Consider the following 19,959-nt stretch of genomic DNA (forward strand, 5'->3'; position numbering starts at 1 on the left):
AGTGCCCAATGTCTGACAGCAGGATGCCCCGGGCAGGACATGCATCTCACACAACGCCTGGTCTCTGCATGTCCACGTGTGTTCACGTGTCTACCGACGTTGAACAGGCCTGGGCTGAATGTGTGCATACGTGCAGCTCTTATGTCTAAACACACAAAATAGGATCCAACTTAAGGCAACCTGCTTTTTTAACACCACTTACCATGGTCTGCATCACCATTTTAGTGGCTCTGGGGTCTCCTACTGTACAGATGCACCATCCTGTCTACGCTCTCCAACCGTCAATCCTTTGCATAATTATTTGGAGTTGTGTTTAAAGGCTCACCTAGTAGATATCACAGAGATTCAAAAGGAAGTCAAATAAAGATCAGAAAAGCAATAGTCCACTAGACCAAAACAAGACTATTTTCTACTCCTTTGAACCAACCTCAAGTTAGTGAAGTGGCTTATTCAGCCCACTCAAGTCTAGTTATGATTTAAATCAGAACCTATAATTTAACACCTGCTAAACATTAAAAACAGTAAGATCATTTGAATACAAATTTTATTTAATAAAAAGACTACATGATTTGTACAAAATAAAAATCGGAAACACCTTGAACGCTTCCATTCCAACTCTGCAGATGCCTCTGTGTGTTGCTGGGCTGCCACCCTCACCCTATGTCCACGCAGCCAGACGGGGGTGCGTCAGGCACCGTCAGAAACCTCAGGTGAGAACACACCTAATCTATTTTCCAATCAAACTCTCCAGTGAATGCTGACCTTCCGAGGGGCATGTGAGGTATGAGCAGGGCTAGAATTCCAAAGGGTCACAGTCCTTGTCATCACACACGGTCCAGCCATGAGTCTTGGTGTTGGTCTGCAGGAACATGGCTGTGGGTCTTCACTGCACCGATCACCGGCCTGTCCACGAACTCCACGGTGCACAGTTCTGGGCCACCATGCCCACAGGGTGCACGCTCTAGCTCCAGCACGATGATGGTGTTTGGGGCCGAGGTCACCAGGATGTGCTGCGGCACGAACAAGGTCATCTGGGGGCCCCGTGCTGGCCAGTAGCGGCCAAGGTTAAAGCCATTAATCCACACCTGACCCTGGAGAGAGAGAAAACCATCAACCCAGCTGCACTGACCACCCTGGGGAGTGCGAGAGCCTTGGTGCAAGGGGACCAGGGCGGGGAGGCGGGCAGTGTCCCCAGAAAGGTGCTCTCCTGCCACAGGCCAGGCCCAGAGCCAGGCCAGGCCAGGGTGGGATCCAGCATCCTGCCGAGATGTCCAGCCAAGTCGGGCAGGGGCTGGATGGGAGAAGCCACAAAAGCTGCCCCTGGTACCCACACTGCTTCAGGAAGAGATGTGTCTGGTCCCTTTGACTGGCTTCAGCACCACACATATCAGCACTGGATGACACTGTGGCAGATGCACCAAGTTACTGGATTTCGTCCTGGGTCCAGGGCGGGGTGGGGGTCAGGTGCCTTTCGGCACACACCAGCCTCTGCCTGGCGCCTCTGTAGGCAGCTGCCTCCCTGCCTCCTCAAGGAGACGAGCGTTCCCTCTTTATTCTCCCCTCCTCCAGGCAGGTGGTGACCTCGCTGCCTCTGTGCACGAGATAAGCACGGGGCCTGCAGCCTGGGACACACAGGTCCTCTAGAAGGACGTGGAGGTCGCGGAGGGAGAGACGGGGGACGCCCAGGTGGGTGTCTATGTTCCTGCTGTGTTTTGGCAGTTTTCACACCAGCATCAGAGTGAGGGTGGGGACTTGCTTCAAGGAGCAGAGGGGATCCTACAAGCTGCAAAGACGACTTCCGTGAGTAGGAGAAGCTGCTTCCACCACAAAACTGAGAGGGGAGAAAGTCCTCAAGAATAGGGACCAGGTGCAGGTGTGTCTGCACAGCCTCTAGGCAGGAGCTAGGATTTGCTCACAGGTGGGACTTAGCAGTTGGATGAATAGATGGAACCTTCTGTTACACAGAAAGAGAGCAAAGGAGGGGAGATCTCACACACATGACAGAGCAAGTGGGGAGAGAGAGAATACGTGGGAGAGGATGGGGGGAAGGAAGGAAGAAGGAAGAAGGAAGGGAGGGAGGGAGAAGTATAAAAATTGCTCCCGGGCTTCCCTGGTGGCGCAGTGGTTGAGAATCTGCCTGCCAGTGCAGGGGACACGGGTTTGAGCCCTGGTCTGGGAAGATCCCACGTGCCGCGGAGCAGCTGGGCCCGTGAGCCACAATTACTGAGCCCGCGCGTCTGGAGCCTGTGCTCCGCAACAAGAGAGGCCGCGATAGTGAGAGGCCCGCGCACCGCGATGAAGAGTGGCCCCCGCTTGCCGCAACTAGAGAAAGCCCTCGCACAGAAACGAAGACCTAACACAGCCATAAATAAATAAATAAATACTTAAAAAAAAAATTGCTCCCACGGTGGCCCAAATGTATTGGGGGACACCCTGGAGGAGGCCCAGTCCTGGCTGCCACCTGCAGCCCTGACCCAGCTGCAGAACTACTCAGTTCTCACCTGGTTAACCCCAGGTGTCCCCTCAATGTCAGCTTCCTACCTGGGTTCAAACCTTACTCCTGCCACTTACTGGCTGTGTGACCTTGGGCAGCTCCGCACTCACTCTGGTACTCGGGGACAGTGAGGGCGGGAGGAAGCGGTGCCTGGCCCGTGGTCAGCACGGTGTGGCAGCACCCCTCACACCAGCACAGTGAAAAGACCTTGGCCTCCACAGGCCCACGAAAGGAGGCCAGTGATGGAAAGCCACCTGTCTGTTGGGATAAGTCATTTAGAAAAAGGGTGGCAGTTTCACAATTCTCAGAATTATTTTACTCTTGTTTTTACCACGGGATATGCGATCTCGATCCATCCTGAAGGTGCACGCAATGACACCCTCACCAGGTTTTATCAGTTGAAGATCTGGCAGCACCCTGTTTCCGCAGTATTAGAGAACAGCAGAACTTGACTTTTGCGGTCGAGGGGGAACGATGGGCTCCAAGGGGGAGTGCGAGAGGGCTCGGTGAGTAGCACACAAGGGCTGGCCTGGGCTCCACGGGCTCCACACTGCATCCCAGCCACGGCCATGCTGAGGGTCAGTCCCTTCTAAGATGCTACCCCTCACATCCCTCGTGCTGCACCGGGCATGTCCACCTGGAAGCTGGGGACCGGGTCCTGAGCCCCCTGTGCCGGTTATGGGGACCTGGGAGCCCAGGGTGGAAATAGGCTCCCCTGGCTCCCTCCAGGGTTGGGGGATGCAACTCACCCGGGCGAGGAGACAGGGTGCAGCGAGCAGGGGCCCTGGGAGCAGAACGCTCCTCGAGCAAGGAGCAACTTGCTGGACACTGGAAGGTGGAAGGGGAGCCGGGGCACTGCTGGGGGTTTTCACGGTTAAACGAGGAACTGACAGAACCAGGCACCTGTGGGCTCAGCTCAGCCTTGGTCCACCCACTACTCCAGGTCCAGCTCGTCCTCCTAGACACTGCCCTGCCAAGCAGCAGTGCAGTAACTGCACAGACAACAGCCCCAAAGACCTCCCGTGAGCTTCCCAGGGTACCACTTGCTTCTGGGAGTCCCCAGAGAAGCCGACTGGACCAAATCGGGAGGGTGATGAGCGTTTCTGCCTTTGATTGTCTGGTCCTTCTTCCAACTTTCACTTCTCCAGCTGCCCCCATGTTTCTGGAAGGTCCGACTCCCACTAGCGAACACTCGTGGTGGCCCCACTTCCCAGACTACTCTGTGACCGACGGATGTATCCCCCAATTGTCACTCCTAGCTGCGCATCAAAGGTGATACAATTATTCTCCTGATTCTCCTTAGTTTGCACGATCTGTTCTAGTTACTCTTTTCTCCCCCAAATTATCACCTGTGGCTTATTTTAAGCCTTCAGCTCCCACGTGGACTCTCTTTTATTGGCTGCGCCGCGGCGTGCGGGATCTTAGTTCCCTGACCAGGGATCAATTCCGTGCCCCCTGAAGTGAAAGCGTGGAGCCTTAATCACTGGACTGCCAGGGAAGTCCCTGGACTCTGTCTTTTAACTTGCCCAAGTGACTCCAATATGTAGGCATCCTGCCTGGCACCTTCCCTCCAACTTTCCCAAAACCCAGGGTTACATTGTCTTTGGTTTCGGTTAATTCTCCAAAGCTATGAAAGTCTTCAGGACAAACTTCCCCTCTACTCTCAGTCCTTAACAGAATGGACATACGATGAAGCCTGTGATGGTTTGGTTGCCCTTCCAAGAGAGAGGAATGAAGGATTGGGAAAGCACAGGCAGAAACCTTGCACATCTGTCTTCTTTCTTTGAACCCTGCCAGGCACCATATGAACAAGCCAGGGCTGGCTTGGTGGATGATGAGAGAGATGTGGACCAATCTCTCTTTTTTAATCTCTCCTTGGCCGCTATGTGGCCTCAGCAGGCAGCCAGCCAGCCCCCCAGGAGGAGGGCCTCCTCGCTGACTAGAAGGCCCTGCCCAGCTGAGACCAGCAGAAGAACCACCGCCCAGTCTGCCAACACTCCAAATCAGGACCTAAATAAATGGTTTTGGTTTGAAACCACTAAGTTTGGGGTGGTTTGTTAAGCAGCAAAAGCTAACTGATACGCATCTCCATGGCCTCAAGGTACAGTAGCATGCTGCTTTTTAGTAAAGTAAGTGATGTCACTGAACCCGAAGTAGGATCGTCCTCTGCTAGTCGGTTCCTCTTTCACTGATCAGTCACCAAAGCCCGTTAGGGCTGCCTCTGTCGTGTCTGGGCCTCTCTCAGGGTTGCTGGTAAGTGACAGTGAGAGGACACAGTTGAGCACTGAGCACGGTGGTCGGTGTGCAGGGAGTGCTCCATGGTGAGGCTGCTCCCACAGCTGGGCCCCCTCTCCACCCCCCCACGCCCCCACTGCTGCACTGAAGTCCAGCTTCCTTCCTTGTCCTTGGACCACTTCTCCTGCAGAAGAGCAGGTTTCAGGGCAATGAGGAGGAAGGGTCTGTCTTCTATGTATCGGGTGGGAGGTGCCTCTGAGGCCTCCGGTAGCTGGTCCACCCTGGTGCTTGGATGTGGTGTTCCCGGTCCTCAGAAGTGGTGAGTTGGAGCTGAAAATTTGGGTGTCGCCAGCACATCTGTGAGGATGACCTCCCGTGAAAATGTAAGAAGAGGGCCCAGGATCAAGTCCTGAGAACTGAAACACAGACACAGAAAGAGAAGCCTGAGGAGGAATGAAGACGGGGAGGGAAATCAGAAGTTTGGTCACAGACGTCAGGAGAGCTTCAAGGGAGGGAGTGGTTACCTATGTCAGACGTTACTTGCCAAGAGGTTAAGTGAGAAAATGTCTGGGGTGTCACTATGTGGGTGTCGGTGGCCTCGGCGGGGACAGTTTCCGAGGAGTGTGGGAGCAGAGTTCCTCCCCATCGTCCTCCACTCGGAGTCAGTTCTACAGGTTGGGTCCTTTCCTAACAGCCCCAAACCTGGGACAGGCACCGAAAGCACACCTTTAACTTACATTGTACCCCACCTCCCCATTTGTACAGATTTATCCGTATAGACTCAAGACTGACAGGTCTTCTAGAGGATGGCCATCAGGTCTGGAAACAGAGATGACAATATTCCATTGTACTGAGTGCAGCTTTCCTTTTTTGCTGCGTTGCAGGCTTTGGTGGCCAAGAGCAGACAGCTCCTCTTGGATGAACAGGAAGTACTTGCGACTGAACATGCCCAACACAGGGCCTCCGGTCCCCTCCTGTGCTCCTCAGTCGCCCCTCTCAGAGGCTGACAGCTCCATCCCTCCAGTCGTGTAGGCTCCAAACTCTGGAATCCTGCTTCTGAACAACCAGCTGTAAGCTGGGGGTTCCCACGCACCCCTCCTCAGGTTCAATAGTTTGCTAGAATGGCTCACAGAACACAGAAAAACATTTTACTGATATTTATGGACTTATTATAAAGGCTACAACTCAGGAATGGCCAGATGGAAAAGATTCACAAGGCAAGGTAGGAGGGTGGCTGAGCTCCCAGCCCTCTCCAGGTGTACCTCCCACCCAGGTGTACCACCCAGCACTTGAATGTTTTCACCAACCCAGAAGCTCCCCGAATCCTGTTGTTCTAGAGTTTTTATAGAATTCCATCTCCAGGGCTTCCCTGGTGGCGCAGTGGTTGGGAATCCGCCTGCCAAGGCGGGAGACGCGGGTTCGAGCCCTGGTCCGGGAAGATCCCACGTGCCGCGGAGCAACTGAGCCCGTGCACCACAGCTGCTGGGCCTGTGCTCTAGAGCCCGCGAGCCACAACTACTGAGCCCACGTGCTGCAACTACTGAAGCCCACGCGCCTAGAGCCCGTGCTCTGCACTAAGAGAAGCCACCGCAATGAGAGGCCCGCGCACCGCAGCGAGGAGTGGCCCCTGCTCCCCGCAACTAGAGAACGCCCGGGTGCAGCAACGGGGACCCAACACAGCCAAAAATAAATAAATAAAATAAATAAATTTATAAAAAAAAAAAAAAGAATTCCATCTCCAGTCCCCCACTTTGGCTTTAGAGGTTGGGGGTGGGGCAGAAAGTTCCAACCCTCTAATCACATCATCTTTCTGGTGACCAGGCCTCCGGATAGGACTGGTCACCAGAAAGACCAATTGATTAGAGAGCTGGAAATGTCAAAGGCAAGATGCAAAAAAAGAGTCTCAAAATAGAAGGGATTTCTGTCAGCCCTTTATTATAAGTTCTTTTATTTCATGATTTTTTTTACATCTTCAAAGAGGCAATGTTTGCCTTTAAAGAATAAAGTTGCTTTTTGTCCGTATTCTATGTTGATTCTTAACATTCAAAGCTTAATTCTGGTAGAGGAAAAGCGGGAAGTTATCCCACCCCTCTCACTGCCAGGCTTTGCTAGGCACCCAGACGTACTGCGAGTGGTAAAAAAAATGCAGGAAGGCTACACAGGATATTCATGTGAGATTATCCACACGCATCTGAAGGAGAGATAAACAGCACACACGTCACTGCAGCGGCAGAGCATGACATTTTAGGTCTGGCCCATCTGACCCAGCTGGAGCACTGAAGAACAGTGCCTCCTGCGGGGAGTTTGCATCAGACGAGAGTTCTGTGAAGACAAAGCGCTGGCCTGTGTCTCTGGGATAGAGCAAAACATGCCTGACCGCTTCCCACTGAAATCCCAGTTGACATTCGGGCATTTAACCAGAAAGCCACATCTGACTTAAGTAAGGCCAAGTAATCGGAAGTGATTTTTTAAATCTCCTGAATCACCCTTATCAGTGACTTCATTCACTCCATCAAGGTAGTTTCTCTACAGCAAGTGACTAGCATAAGTCAAGAGGCTGGGACAGGGGCCTGACAGGGCCTCCCTGCTGGAGGTGGATGGAGCGGGGTTAGTGCCTGGAGGCAGAGTCTTGGAAACGGCCCAGGCTTGAGGAAGTCCATCCCCAACGCACCCCCAGATCTGCCAAAGTGCTCATTCTCCCAAAGTCAGAACTCCATGCCCTGTTGGGGGTGGGATCTGTCTGTTCTGCATCTGCTGAACATTCAGAACCTCAGGAGCTGGCCCGGGACTGTCCTTGGCAACAGGGACCACTGCTCGCTGGAAAATAACAGAAAACACACATGCTCTGTCCTATGTATGATACACGTATGTCCTCTGACCTTCAGACCTGTGCAACCCAGGTCCACAAAGCCTGTGGATGGGCCTTCTTGCAGGTGTGTGTGTAAAGCTTTACTGAGTTATAATTCACATACCATACAATTCCCTCATTTCAATGTACAATTCAGTGGTTATTAGTTTACTGCAGAGCTACCCAAGTATCACTCCGAAGAGAAACCCTGCACTCTTTAGTATTTACTCCCCATCTCCCCCCAATACCCCCTTCTCCTTGTTCTAGGCAACCACTAATCTTTCCATATCTAGAGATCTGCCTGTTCTGGACATTTCTTTTTTTTCTTTTTTCTTTTTCCGGTTGTGTTGTGCGGCATGCGGGATCTTAGTTCCGCGACCAGGGATGGAACCTGTGCCCCCTGCAGTGGAAGCTCGGAGTCCTAACCACTGAACCGCCAGGAAAGTCCCTGTTCTGGACATTTCATATACATGGAATCGTACTGTATGTACGGTTTGTGACTAGCTTCTTTCACTGAACATGTTTTCAAGGCTCATCCATGTTGTAACATGGATGAGTACTTCATTTATTTATTTATTTATTTATTTATTTTCATTTATTTTTATTGCCAAATAATTTTCCATTCTGTGAGAAGACCAGATTTTGTTTATGCATTCATTAGCTGATGGGCATTTGGGTTTTTCGACCTTTTGGTTGATTTTGGATAATTTTGGATACTACTGCTGTGAACATTCGTGTACTCGTTTTTGATCGGACATATAAATTAGATGGGCTTCTGGGGTTCCAAACCCCTTGACACATTCATAAATATTGTGTGTACACGTACTTTTCAAGCATGACGGTGCAGAAAATCCATCAGACTGACTAAGTAAGTAAAGAGCTTCTGCCTGGATAATTAGCACAATCTCCCAGCTGGCCTTCGAGGCCCCGTACATGCTGCCTGCCTCTTCGTGTGGGCCTTCAAGTCAGACAGACCCGGGGCTGGGGAGCCTTTCCACCACCATGTCTGTACCTCACACACAATGCTGAGGTCTCTGAGCCTCTACCTGCTCATCTGCAAACTGGAGACACTATCAGGACATCCTACCACAGGGGCCTCCTTTGATGATTATGAAGATAGTGTCTCTTAAGTGCCGAGCAAAACTCCTGGGTATGACACTTCTATGACCTGGCCAAGGCAAAACCCCTTGACCTCAAAAACATCCTATGCTTCTCCATTTCTTCATTTTTGCATCTACTATTCTTTCACCTGAAATTCCCTCCCTGACAAAGCCTCCGATTCCGATGAAGCACCATCCATCCTTCAGGTGTGTTTCAAGCTCCATCTGAGCCCCCTAGCCCTGTTCATAACCCCTGTGACAGATAATGTTCTCTTTCTACTTTGCATCTCCTGAAGGTTGTTTCTCTTAAGGCACTAAACTGACACCACCTGGTGAGCAATGGTTTGTGCTGGGTCTTCTCATTGGCCTTGGCCCTGTACCCAGAGCACCAGCCAAGCCCCTCTTCACCAACAGGACCGCCCAAGGGCCTACACTCCTCGCACGTGCTTTCTTTCAAGGGACCCAGCAACACAGGCAATTCCCCCTTTCCACCTGAAAGCAGTTACAGAGCAGCCAGACCTAGGGAGGACACAGAATAAACTGGGCACTTAAAGAAATGCCCCTCGTGAAACTTATGACTCAGTGGGTGAAACCAGGGTGCCAGCCTGAGTGATGAAGCGTCACGGAGCTGAGTCCAGGTGGGGCACGAGGTGGATCAAGGGGGACTAAGGGTCTAGGAAGGTTTCAGAGAGGAGTTAATGCCAGTCCTGACGTCGTGAACCCGGAGGGCAGAGGGAGGGAATGAAAAAGCGTGAACAGAGGACACCAAGAGGGAAAAGGGGGGAAGGACCGGGGGTGGGCAGGGAGCAAGAGAACAAGAACGAGCCTGCTTGTGCTCCAGTGGGAAGATCCGGGGGGGGCTTTGTTTTGTTTCTGGGCTGCAGAGGCCCTGGATATCGCTTCTGGGCTGCAACACGGGAGTTGGCAGAGAAGACAGAAAGGCTGACAAAATGCAGGAGGAGAAAGAGAACAGGATCTCAGCCTGGAGGAAAGAGGTGGGAGGGGGATTTGGAGCTTAGACTTCCTCCTAGAGGCCACTGGGCAGGAAGCGAGGGTGGAGGCAGAGAGGTAAGTCTGACAGGAAGCTGAGGAACAAAGGAGCTCCACCTGATAGTGTCAAGGAGGGTGAGTCCTCAGCGGAGGGGGTGGGGAAGAGGAAGGTGGTTTAAGGCGGATGATGAGGGTCATAAAGGCCAGCTGGGGACAGGGAAGAGAGAGGCCCAGGACTGCTGGGCAACTTGGGACCTCCAGAGTTTGGAGACAGGGAGGGGAACGTGGTCCCCTGACAAATGTGCCAGAGTGGCTCCCCCAGGGCTGCTCAGTTACTGGTGAACCAGCAGAGGCCAATGGTGGACCCACTCCCAGTGGAGGATGATCAAGGGGACAGAGTGGAAGGGCAAGGGGGTCAGTGCATTGATGGCCCTTAAAAAAATGGTGACGATGTCTAGGCAGGATAGGGAAGAACTGCGGCCTTAATGGTGGAGCTTCAGGTCATCCATAAGATCCAAGAGTAGGCTTGGGAGGCATGAGAGTTTGAGGGATAGAAATATGTGGCCAGAGAGAGGATGGTAGAGCTTAAAATTCCGGAGGTATATTCATCAAGAAATACAATATGCTTGGGCCATAAACCAAGTCTCAATAAACTTAAGAAGATTTTGCAACCATCACCACAATTTAATTTTGGGACATTTCCATCACCCCAAAAAGAAATCCCATACCCATTTGCAGTCATTCTCTATTCCCACCCTCAGTCCTAGGTGACCATTCACTTACTTTCTGTCTCTACAGATTTGCCTTTTCTGAACGATTCATGCAAATGGGATCATACAATACGTGGCCTTCTATGACTGGCTTTTTTTACTTAGCATAATGTTTTTCAGATTCATCCATGTTGTAGCCTGTATCAGTAGTCTGCTCCTTGTTACTGTGGAATACCATTCCATTGTATGGATATTGCACAGTTTATTTATCCATTCATCAGTTGATGGACATTTTGAATTACTTCCAATTCTTGGTTATTTTGATAATGCTACTATGAATATTTGCATGTAAGTCTTTGTGTGCACATATGTTTTATGTCTCTACCTAGGAGTAGAATTGATGAATCCTATGGTAATTTTATATTTAACCCTTGAAGAAACTGCTAAACTGTGTTCCAAAGTGTTTGTACCATTTTACATTTCCACTAGCAATGTAGGAGATTTCCCATTTCTCTACATCCTTGCCAACATTTGTTCTTGTCCATCTTTCACTATTACAGCAATTCTAGTGGGTATAAAGTGGTATTTCATTGTGGTTGATTTGTACTTCCTTAATGATGTTGAATATTAAGCATCTTTTCATGTACTTATCAGCCATTTGTATATCTTCTTTGGTGAACTATCCATGCAAGTCCTTTGCCCATTTTTTGATTGGGTTGGTTGTCTTCCTATTATTGTGTTATATGAATTTTTATATATTCTAAAATCAAGTCCTTTGTCAGATATATGATTTGAAAACATTTTCTGCCAGTCTGTGGCTTGGATTTTCATTTTCTTAATAATGTTTTTTGAAGGGAAAACATTTTCAATTTTGATGAAGTCTAATTTATCCATTTTTTCCTTTAAGGATCATGTATTAGGTGTCAAATATAAGACATCTTTGCCTCACCCAAGATCATAAAGATTTTTCTCCTTCTTCCAGAAGTTTTATAGAGGAATTAAATTAGAAATCAAAAATAAGATATGCTTTAAAAAATGCACAAATATATGAAAATTAAACAACACACTTCTAAATAATCCATGGTTCAAAGAAGAGATAGTAAGGGAAATTAGAAAATATTTCAAACAGAATGATAATGAAAATATATGTCCATAAACATGTAAAAAGCAAACATTATAAAAGGGCATTTATTAAACACATGCCATGTGCATCGTCTCTTCCAGTTTTTTTCCAGTATTTTTTTCCTCTTCTCCTTCAGAGTCAAACTTCTCAAGAAGAATGTTTATCTTCAAGTATCCGTATTTAGTCATGTGTTCATGTCCTCCCCCTACACTCCTCAGTAGAAGGCCATCTGGCTTGCAATGCTTCACTCTGCTGGCTTAGCCCTTACTGAGGGTCCCCATGACCCCCTGGTGCTAAATCCAGCAGAGATGCTTCTGTCTTCATCTCACTTGTCCTCTTGGCAGCATAAATGTTGTTCTCCTCTCATTTTTTGGTCTCTCCTCCTCACTTTCTGTCATGTTTGTGTCTCTCAAAGATCAGCCTGAGGTCTTCCTTTCTTCCTTCTTCATCCTCTCTCCTTAGAGGACCTCGTCTATCCCATGTCTTCCACAACCATCCATACACAGATGATCTCATATGTATGTTCCCAGCCCAGATCCCTCCTCTGAATCCCCACCCATAAATCCAACAGCCTCCTTGTGTACCTTCTTTCCACTGTTCTCCAAGGCATTTCTAACTCAGCTGTCCACATCCAGACTCATGATTTTGCTCTTCCAGCCCAAGTCCTCTTCTGAAATTTCTTCTTTCAGTAAATGGTACCATCTACCCAGCTGCAAGCCTGGAACCTCAGAGTCATCTGATACGTCCTTCTCTTTAAATCCCTATATCCAATCTGTCATTACATCTTATTGATTTAACTTTATTCTTCTTTTTTTGGCTGCACCATGTGGCTTCCAGGATCTTAGCTCCCCGACCAGGGACTGAACCCACGCCCTTGGCAGTGAAAGTGCGGAGTCCTAACCCTGGACCACCAGGGAATTCCCGATTTAACTTCAAACATCTCTCATATAGTTGATGTCATCTCTATCTTGGCTCCCACCATTCCAGTCTCTCAATGAAACTATGGTCCAGCCTCCTAGACAGTTTCCCTGAATCCATATGTACCCTCAACCAACCCATCCTGGGGTCACAGAGGCTCATCACATCACAATCGTGCCACGTCTCTCTGCTGCTTCAGTGACTCTCAACAGAAAGACCAAACCTTAATATGGTTTAATTGGCCTGTCCTGATCTGGTCTCTACCCGCTTTCTAGCCTCTTCTCTGAACCACACTCCCTTTTCTCTGTGTTCCACACATTTCAGTCCTTTATCAGTTCCTCACACTGGCCACTTTCCCCTCTAACCACATGGCCTTTGCACATGCTGTCTCCTCTGCCTGGAGCATGTTTCCCTCCCCTTTCTGCCACGTTAATTCCTATTCAACACTCCTATCTCTGTCAAGCATCATGTCCACAGGTAAGGCTTCCCTGACCTCCCTGACAAGCTCAAATGCCCAATTATTATCAACCTCCATATCTCTTCTTAGCACCCATTGCAGCTGCAGTTCTATCATTTAATTTGGGTGATTATATGATTTGGGTTGGCTGCCCCAACAAGACTTTGAGTTCCATGAGGGCACGAACCATATATGGTTTTTTTTTTTAAAGATTTTTTTTACCTGAGCTCTGTTTTTTTTTTTTTTTTTTAAATGATGACATCTTTTTTTTTTTTTTTTTGATGACCTCTTTTTAAAAAAAATTTATTTATTATTTTTATTTTTGGCTGTGTTGGGTCTTCGTTTCTGTGCGAGGGCTTTCTCTAGTTGCGGCAAGCGGGGGCCCCTCCTCATCGCGGTGCGCGGGCCTCTCATTATCGCGGCCTCTCTTGTTGCAGAGCACAGGCTCCAGACGTGCAGGCTCAGTAATTGTGGCTCACGGGCCTAGTTGCTCCGCGGCCTGTGGGATCTTCCCAGACCAGGGCTCGAACCCGTGTCCCCTGCATTGGCAGGCAGATTCTCAACCACTGCGCCACCAGGGAAGCCCAAGAATGGAGATATTTTTGTTTTCTGTTTTTTTTTTTTTTTCCTTTGGCCATGCCATGTGGCATGCAGGATCTTAGTTCCCCAACCAGGGATCGAACCTATGCCCCCTTTAGTGGAAGCGTGGAGTCCTAATCACTGGACTGCCACTGAATTCCCTGGAGATATCTTTGTTGAGGGATAAAAGGAGAATAATTTTGTCCTAAAGCTGGTTGCTTCTGGATGGGAAAAAAATAAGGGACAAATTAATATGGATACAGAAAGTATCCTTTTTTGGTAAAAAAAGGTACTTTGAGAAAAGAATTTTGTACGTTGTTAAGATCGATTAAGATTAGATTGAATTTAATTATGTAAATGAATTTTGTTATTGACAGTAAGCTGGTACAAGGTGGGAATCTGGCTTTCTCTCTGTTAAGAGAACAAAGTTTTCCTGGAATATTGAGCTGCTTTTGAAAACAGATTGTAAGTTTCTTTATCTATCTAATTTTGAGTTTTCCAGAGGGCCCCTGAGGAATCTCAGAGAGAAATATTGATAAGAAATTTGAAGAATTCTAATGGAAAGCTACTGTTTTTCTTCTAACTATACGTCTGACCCCAATGTTTAGGATGGAAAAAAATGTTTAATGAAGTTGTCACAGAGTATAACTACTAATGATGTGTATCACTGCTGGCTTTAAGTTTACTGCTTAAAGCACATGTGCAATGTTTGTGTGATGACTGGGTATAACTGATAAAATGTATAGCCTATAAAATGTTTCCCCATCAACATACTCTTCTGTACTTGTTTGTTATGTCTGATCAGTTTTCCCCCAATGTAGATGACTAGACAAATATATAAACAAAAAGTAGGCCTAGCACTGAGGGACATGAATGGACCCAGAGTAGGCAACTGAGCCACTATGGCAACTTGGAAAAATACATTGATTATCAATGTTTTCTATTTACAATTGAAAGGGGAAAATGATAGAAGAAATTTTCACATATTGAGGTATGGGGAAGTCATTCCGTCTTATACCTGATTTAATTTGAACTTTAGGCTAACCAAACAGCCTGTTTATGGCCTATTAATACACTGTACATCCGCTTTAACCATTAAGGAAAAAAATACATTCAGAGAATAGTACAAAAATACATTTTGGGGCTTCCCTGGTGGTGCAGTGGTTAAGAATCTGCCTGCCAATGCAGGGGACACGGGTTCAAGCCCTGGTCTGGGAAGATCCCACATGCCACGGAGCAACTAAGCCCGTGGGTCACAACTACTGATCCTGTGCTCTAGAGCCTGTGAGCCACAACTACTGAGCCCGTGTGCCACAACTACTGAAGCCTGCACGCTTAGAGCCCGTGCTCTGCCACAAGAGACGCCACCGCAATGAGAAGCCCACGCACCACAATGAAGAGTAGCCCCCACTCACCACGACTAGAGAAAGCCCGCATGCAGCAACGAAGACCCAACGCAGCCAAAAGTAAATAAATAAAATGAATAAATTTATTTAAAAAGCTGATCTTCAAAAAAAAAATACATTTTGATTATTACCCTCATTGCAATATGTCTACTAATTTTCAAATGTTTGTCCAGGTACTATGACAAGGCAATCAAAGACAGAGGCAATGTTTTCATAATACAAAATATTGATGCTAAGCTTGGAACACGAAATTATTTCCAACTCTGTGTCCATTCCCCAAATTAGGCAGGACTAGGCCCCATTTCAACAGGAAGTAGCCAGAGCAGTTGTTGCCCCATTCCCTCAAAGATTTGGGGGAAATTGGAACAGAAATGGAACTAAAACCAAGTTCCTCTGCCAAGTTTATGATTAACCTCTCTATCCAAAACTTTATTCCCTTTCTTGTTCTATACCTGTCCCTCATCAAGACTGGGGAGTATCAAAGAAAAGGGGGGATTGAAATGGAGCAGGACCCTATTGCCCTTCCCCTCCCCATGTCCTCCACCTGCCTTTTGTCTTGTAGAAAAACTTTAGCCAAAGGATAGGTTTAATGAGAGAAGTGGGAAAATACAGAAGCAAAGGAAAACAATCAAATAGGACAAAACATTAACAGTTTAGTCATTAAGCAAAGTCAAGGACTTTAGTTCCTCCTCAAGGGCTATAGATAATATTCTGAGTCATGTTCTGTGAGCTGCCTTATAGATACTGAATCCCCCACCAGGTGGAAGAAGTTAACTACATGAGGCCCAGACTGTAGCCATCACATAAGCTGCCACAATTCAGAGAATTGGCCTCAAGGAAATGGTAACAAACCGACCCTGGAGCTGGAGATTAACTGTACTTAAAACAATCAAGATGAAGGTGGTCAGACCACCGCAGGACCAATTTCAATATGACTGTCAGGCTGACTGTGCTGTTTCTATATGTAGCCTCCTCCGTCCACCTATAAAAGCTCTTGCCTGCTGATTGAGGGCGGGGGGGAGTCAGCCTTTGGGCAGGAGTCTGTCCTCCCCACCCCCAATTGCTGGCAACCAAAATAAAGCAAACTATCCTTTCCACCAACCTTGCCTCTTTATTGGCTTTAGAGCAGCAAGCAACTGGACCCACTCTTGGTAACAGTGGCCACTAAAATATTTGTTGAATGAATAACTGAGTCATGATAAGGGCATCTAGGATGAAAACAGGACTTGAAGTGGAGAAGACAATGGTGAAAGAAGACATGCTGATGTCTTCAAAGAATAAAGGAGAGTGAGCAGGCAGTAAAGTGGCCAAGGGAGAGCTGAGGATCGTACAGACCGTGGTGGATGCCCCCAGGGCACAGGGGCACTTTCACACGGAGGTGGGGGTGTTCTGAGAGTACAGAGTTAGGCACGAACAAGAGAAAACAGGTTCCCCAGAGATTCACCCCTTTGCCTGGGACAAATTTTCTTCAGGATAAAGAAGAAGGGCTCCTCCTAGGCACTTTCCAAGGGGACTATGATTTTTCTTAGAGGAAAGAGGAAGTTTCTAAAGGAAGTTGTCAGTCAATGAAAAAGGGGTAGATGGTGTACCTTCATGCTGACCATTGCATCTTCAAAGATCTGCCATGGTCCTGCTCCTGAGAAATGGGTAAACTTCCAAAGAAAACCCTCCACTCCCAGACTGTCACACAGCATCCCATTAGCAGCTCTTTTTGATTCTCAATCAGAGACTGAAAACCAGACGTCTGAGGCCTGAATTCAAACACTTCCCATGAAGACACATACCTTGGTCCATCCGGAAAACTGGATAAAGGTGTCCTGGGGCAAGTCTGGGATCCCACTGGGAATAGAGAAATTAGCCACATAAAAGGCCGGGAGTGTGTAGTCAGATGCGCTGTGGGCACAGCCACTGTCATGGCCATCCCAGGTCCCCAGGTGGTTGCATACTGCATCCTCCATGTCCAGTGGGAAGATCTCCCAGTCGGTGAGGATTTTGGAATCAAGGGTCAGGTTAGAAATAAGACCCTGTAAAGGAGAAACAGAGCAATGAGCTGGGGGTGGGGGTGGAGGGAGGCTTCAAGTGACTCTGTGTTCCAGCCCTGAATTCCTGGGAAAAGCAAACTGGGATATGAAACACAAACAGTACATGCAGACTCAAACGGTGTGTACATCAAAGTGACAGATCTGGCTTGAGGCCAGAGCTTTTGATCCCAAATCCCCAATCTTCAGTGTTTGGTTCAGAGACGTTGCTAGAATGGAGGAAATGATGCAATTTGAGGATGAGAGAGTGAGTGGAGGGGGGGGATACAAAAGAACATCCAGCCCACTATAAAAGGATAGAAAGGGCTGTGGTGATGATGGGGAGCCTCAGACTCACATTCTGAAGTTGCTCTATTTGTCCAGCAGGGGCAGGGGCCTGGGGCGTCCATGGCACCAGCCACTGCATCGAAGCCTTTGCTCATGGTTCATCTGGCTTTCTCTTCCCAGCCTTTTTTAAAAATAATTAATTAATTAATTAATTATTTTTTGGCGGTGTCGGGTCTTCATTGCTGTGCGCAGGCTCTCTCTAGTTGCAGGGAGCAGGGGCTACTTTTCATTGTGGTGCGTGGGCTTCTCATTGTGGTGGCTTCTCTTATTGCGGAGCACGGGCTCTAGGTGCACGGGCTTCAGTAGTTGTGGCATGTGGGCTCAGTAGTTGTGGCTCGTGGGCTCTAGAGTGCAGGCTCAGCAGTTGTGGTGCACGGGTAAGTTGGTCCACAGCATGTGGGATCTTCCCGGACCAGGGCTCGAACCTGCGTCCCCTGCATTGGCAGGCCGATTCTTAACCACTGTGCCACCAGGGAAGTCCCTCTTCCCAGCCTTTTATGAGGGGAACTTCTCTAACCCAGTGGGATCCCAAATTAGTCGCAGGATACTTCTCAATACCAAGCCTCAATTGTTCAATTAGTAATTCAATAAGCATTAACAAGGCAGCTGTGTGCCAGGCTCTTTGCTGGGTCCTGGGGACTTAAGACACCTCATAAGAGTCCCCATCACTCTATAGGTCAGCGTGGCCTGTGACAGCCAAGCAGGAAGGCCACTAATTACAGCCTGAGCACAAGGACTGTAACAGGGACATTTCTACTGGAGACAAAAGTGGCCCCTGTATGGCTATTCCCTAAGAGTGTCATTGCCTTGCCTCCGAGGTGCCACCAGGAGGGTCAGGAAATAGCCGCAGACACCTGTCCTCTCCTAGAGTAGGTGGTGCCATCATTCCCTCAGTGAAGACTTCCCTCCTCTAGCAGATGGTGAGCTGCCCATGGGGTAGCCTATATCTCAACATCCTTGCACCCCCCAAAGCACCTCACGGAGCATGTGCACAGAGTATGAGCTTCACAAATGTTTGCTGAATAATGCTCTCAAAATATACATTAGAAAAACGTATTTGGACTAGACACCTAGGCACAGACTAACCAACAGAAGTGAGAGGCAGTGCACCAAGGGAAAGGCTCTCTGCAATTCAAGAGTTTGTCCTGGCTCATCCACATCCAGAAAACAGAGCAGACCAAATGCTAAGCTGGCTTTGTTGGCAAGGGAGTGCCTTTTGCGAGCTCGGTGGGTTTTTTAAGCAAAGGAAAAGCACGGTGCAGTGGCTTTCTCCTCCTGTTTCTTACTGAAGTATGACTGGATTCAAACACAAAGGAAGGCTTCTGTTTGCAAAGCTCAACTTTCTCATCACCTGCAGAGGAAAACAGGTCTTCAAAATAACCCAACTTCTAGGTTGCAAAACAAATCAGGGTAGGTTCACTCATCAGATACGGAAAGGTGGGTGTGCTTTTAAAAATTACTTCTATGTGAACAGGGCTGGAGGGAAAGAGTGTATGTAGGAGAGTTTTTAAATGGATTTACAGAAACTTCCCTAGTGGCTTAGGCACAGGTCAACCTTTGAACCTCACTCCTTACAGGGAAGCTAGGCCTACCTTAAAATCGTTGATAGAACTGCCGTAGTTCACACGCCCCATGTTCTCCACCAGGAGGTCCAGGGTGGCTCCAGCTTTCCCTGTTATGTTCAGGGTGATCACAATATCTCGCTCAAGGACTCCGTGGGGGACCTGTTGGTTCAACGCCAAATGAGAATTAACTAGGGTGGGAGGGTCAGCAGAGAGGCAGCCCGCTCAGTTAATTCAGCACTCATTTTCCTGCCTGGAAGTGTCACCAGACTTGGGAGGAAATGCTCTGATGGCTCCTTTGCCCAAGTTACTGGCCAGATGCCCACATTCCTGAAATCACTGCTTTCTACACAAGAAGGTCAGCAGACTCAGCTCCCAGCAAGGAAGGGGCAAGGCTGGTTTCCTTAGCTCTGGGATGTTTTGCAGTGTATCTATTTTTAAATTTTGTATTTATTATTATTTTTTATTTTTATCTTATTTTTTGTTTTTTTAGTTTTTGGCCCCATTGCACGGCATGTGGGATCTTAGTTCCCTGACCAGGGGTCGAACCTGCGCCCCCTGCAGTGGAAGCTTGGAGTCCTAACCACTGGACCATCAGGAAAGTCCTTTATTTTTTAAATTTAATTTTTATTTTATATTGGGGTGTAGTTGATTTACAATATTGTGTTCGTTTTAGGTGTACAGCAAAGTGGTTCAGTTATACATACATACATATGCATTCTTTTTCATATTCTTTTCCCATATAGGTTATAACAGAGTGTTGAGTAGCCTGTGTATCTATTTTTAACAGAAAGGGGATAGAGGCAAAAATTCCAGGGGAAGATTCCTAATACAGGAACCTCTTCACGTTCTCACAGCAAAAAGGCAGTCACAAAAAGTAGCTTCTGAACAACATGGAGAGAGGAGACAAAATCAGACAAGCGAGATAAAATCAGCAAGTTAGGTGGAGTAGTCTCACTTCAAAATACCTGATATGATGCATTAACCACAAAGATGAAATAATAGAATGAGGGGAAGCAACAGGTATTTTAGCAGCAACATATTCCTAGTTTTTTTAAATGCAAAATTTAAAAAAAATGACCATAATTCACTAAGATAACCCCCAGATTGGAATTTTAGAAACAATTGCTGCCAGTATACACATAATGTCTTAGACACTTGCTGCCACTGA

At 47.9% G+C, this 19,959-nt stretch overlaps 1 protein-coding gene across 7 annotated transcripts in view; it reads right to left on the bottom strand.

Annotated features, from left to right (window-relative positions):
- The window catches only part of GLB1 (galactosidase beta 1), a 93,618-nt gene that overhangs the window by 9,698 nt on the left and 63,961 nt on the right, over positions 1-19,959 (bottom strand). For 4 of the 7 annotated variants that reach the window (XR_014250498.1, XR_014250499.1, XR_014250500.1 and 1 more), the window contains exons 14-15: positions 18,819-18,950; positions 16,645-16,884 (exon numbers count right to left, since the gene is read on the bottom strand). Coding sequence is in view for 3 of the 7 variants with exons in the window: in XM_082411858.1 (XP_082267984.1) it covers positions 825-1,091; positions 16,645-16,884; positions 18,819-18,950 (639 nt within the window). In the remaining 4 variants the exon portion in view is untranslated. Of the gene's footprint in view, positions 1-527; positions 1,092-6,460; positions 7,547-16,644; positions 16,885-18,818; positions 18,951-19,959 lie in introns of those variants that run through there. The other 3 variants (XM_082411858.1, XM_082411856.1, XM_082411857.1) reach the window with 2 other exon arrangements.

This window comes from Balaenoptera physalus (genome assembly GCF_965194825.1).
Source record: "Balaenoptera physalus genome assembly, chromosome: 11".
In the NCBI taxonomy this organism is placed as follows: Eukaryota; Metazoa; Chordata; class Mammalia; order Artiodactyla; family Balaenopteridae; genus Balaenoptera; species Balaenoptera physalus.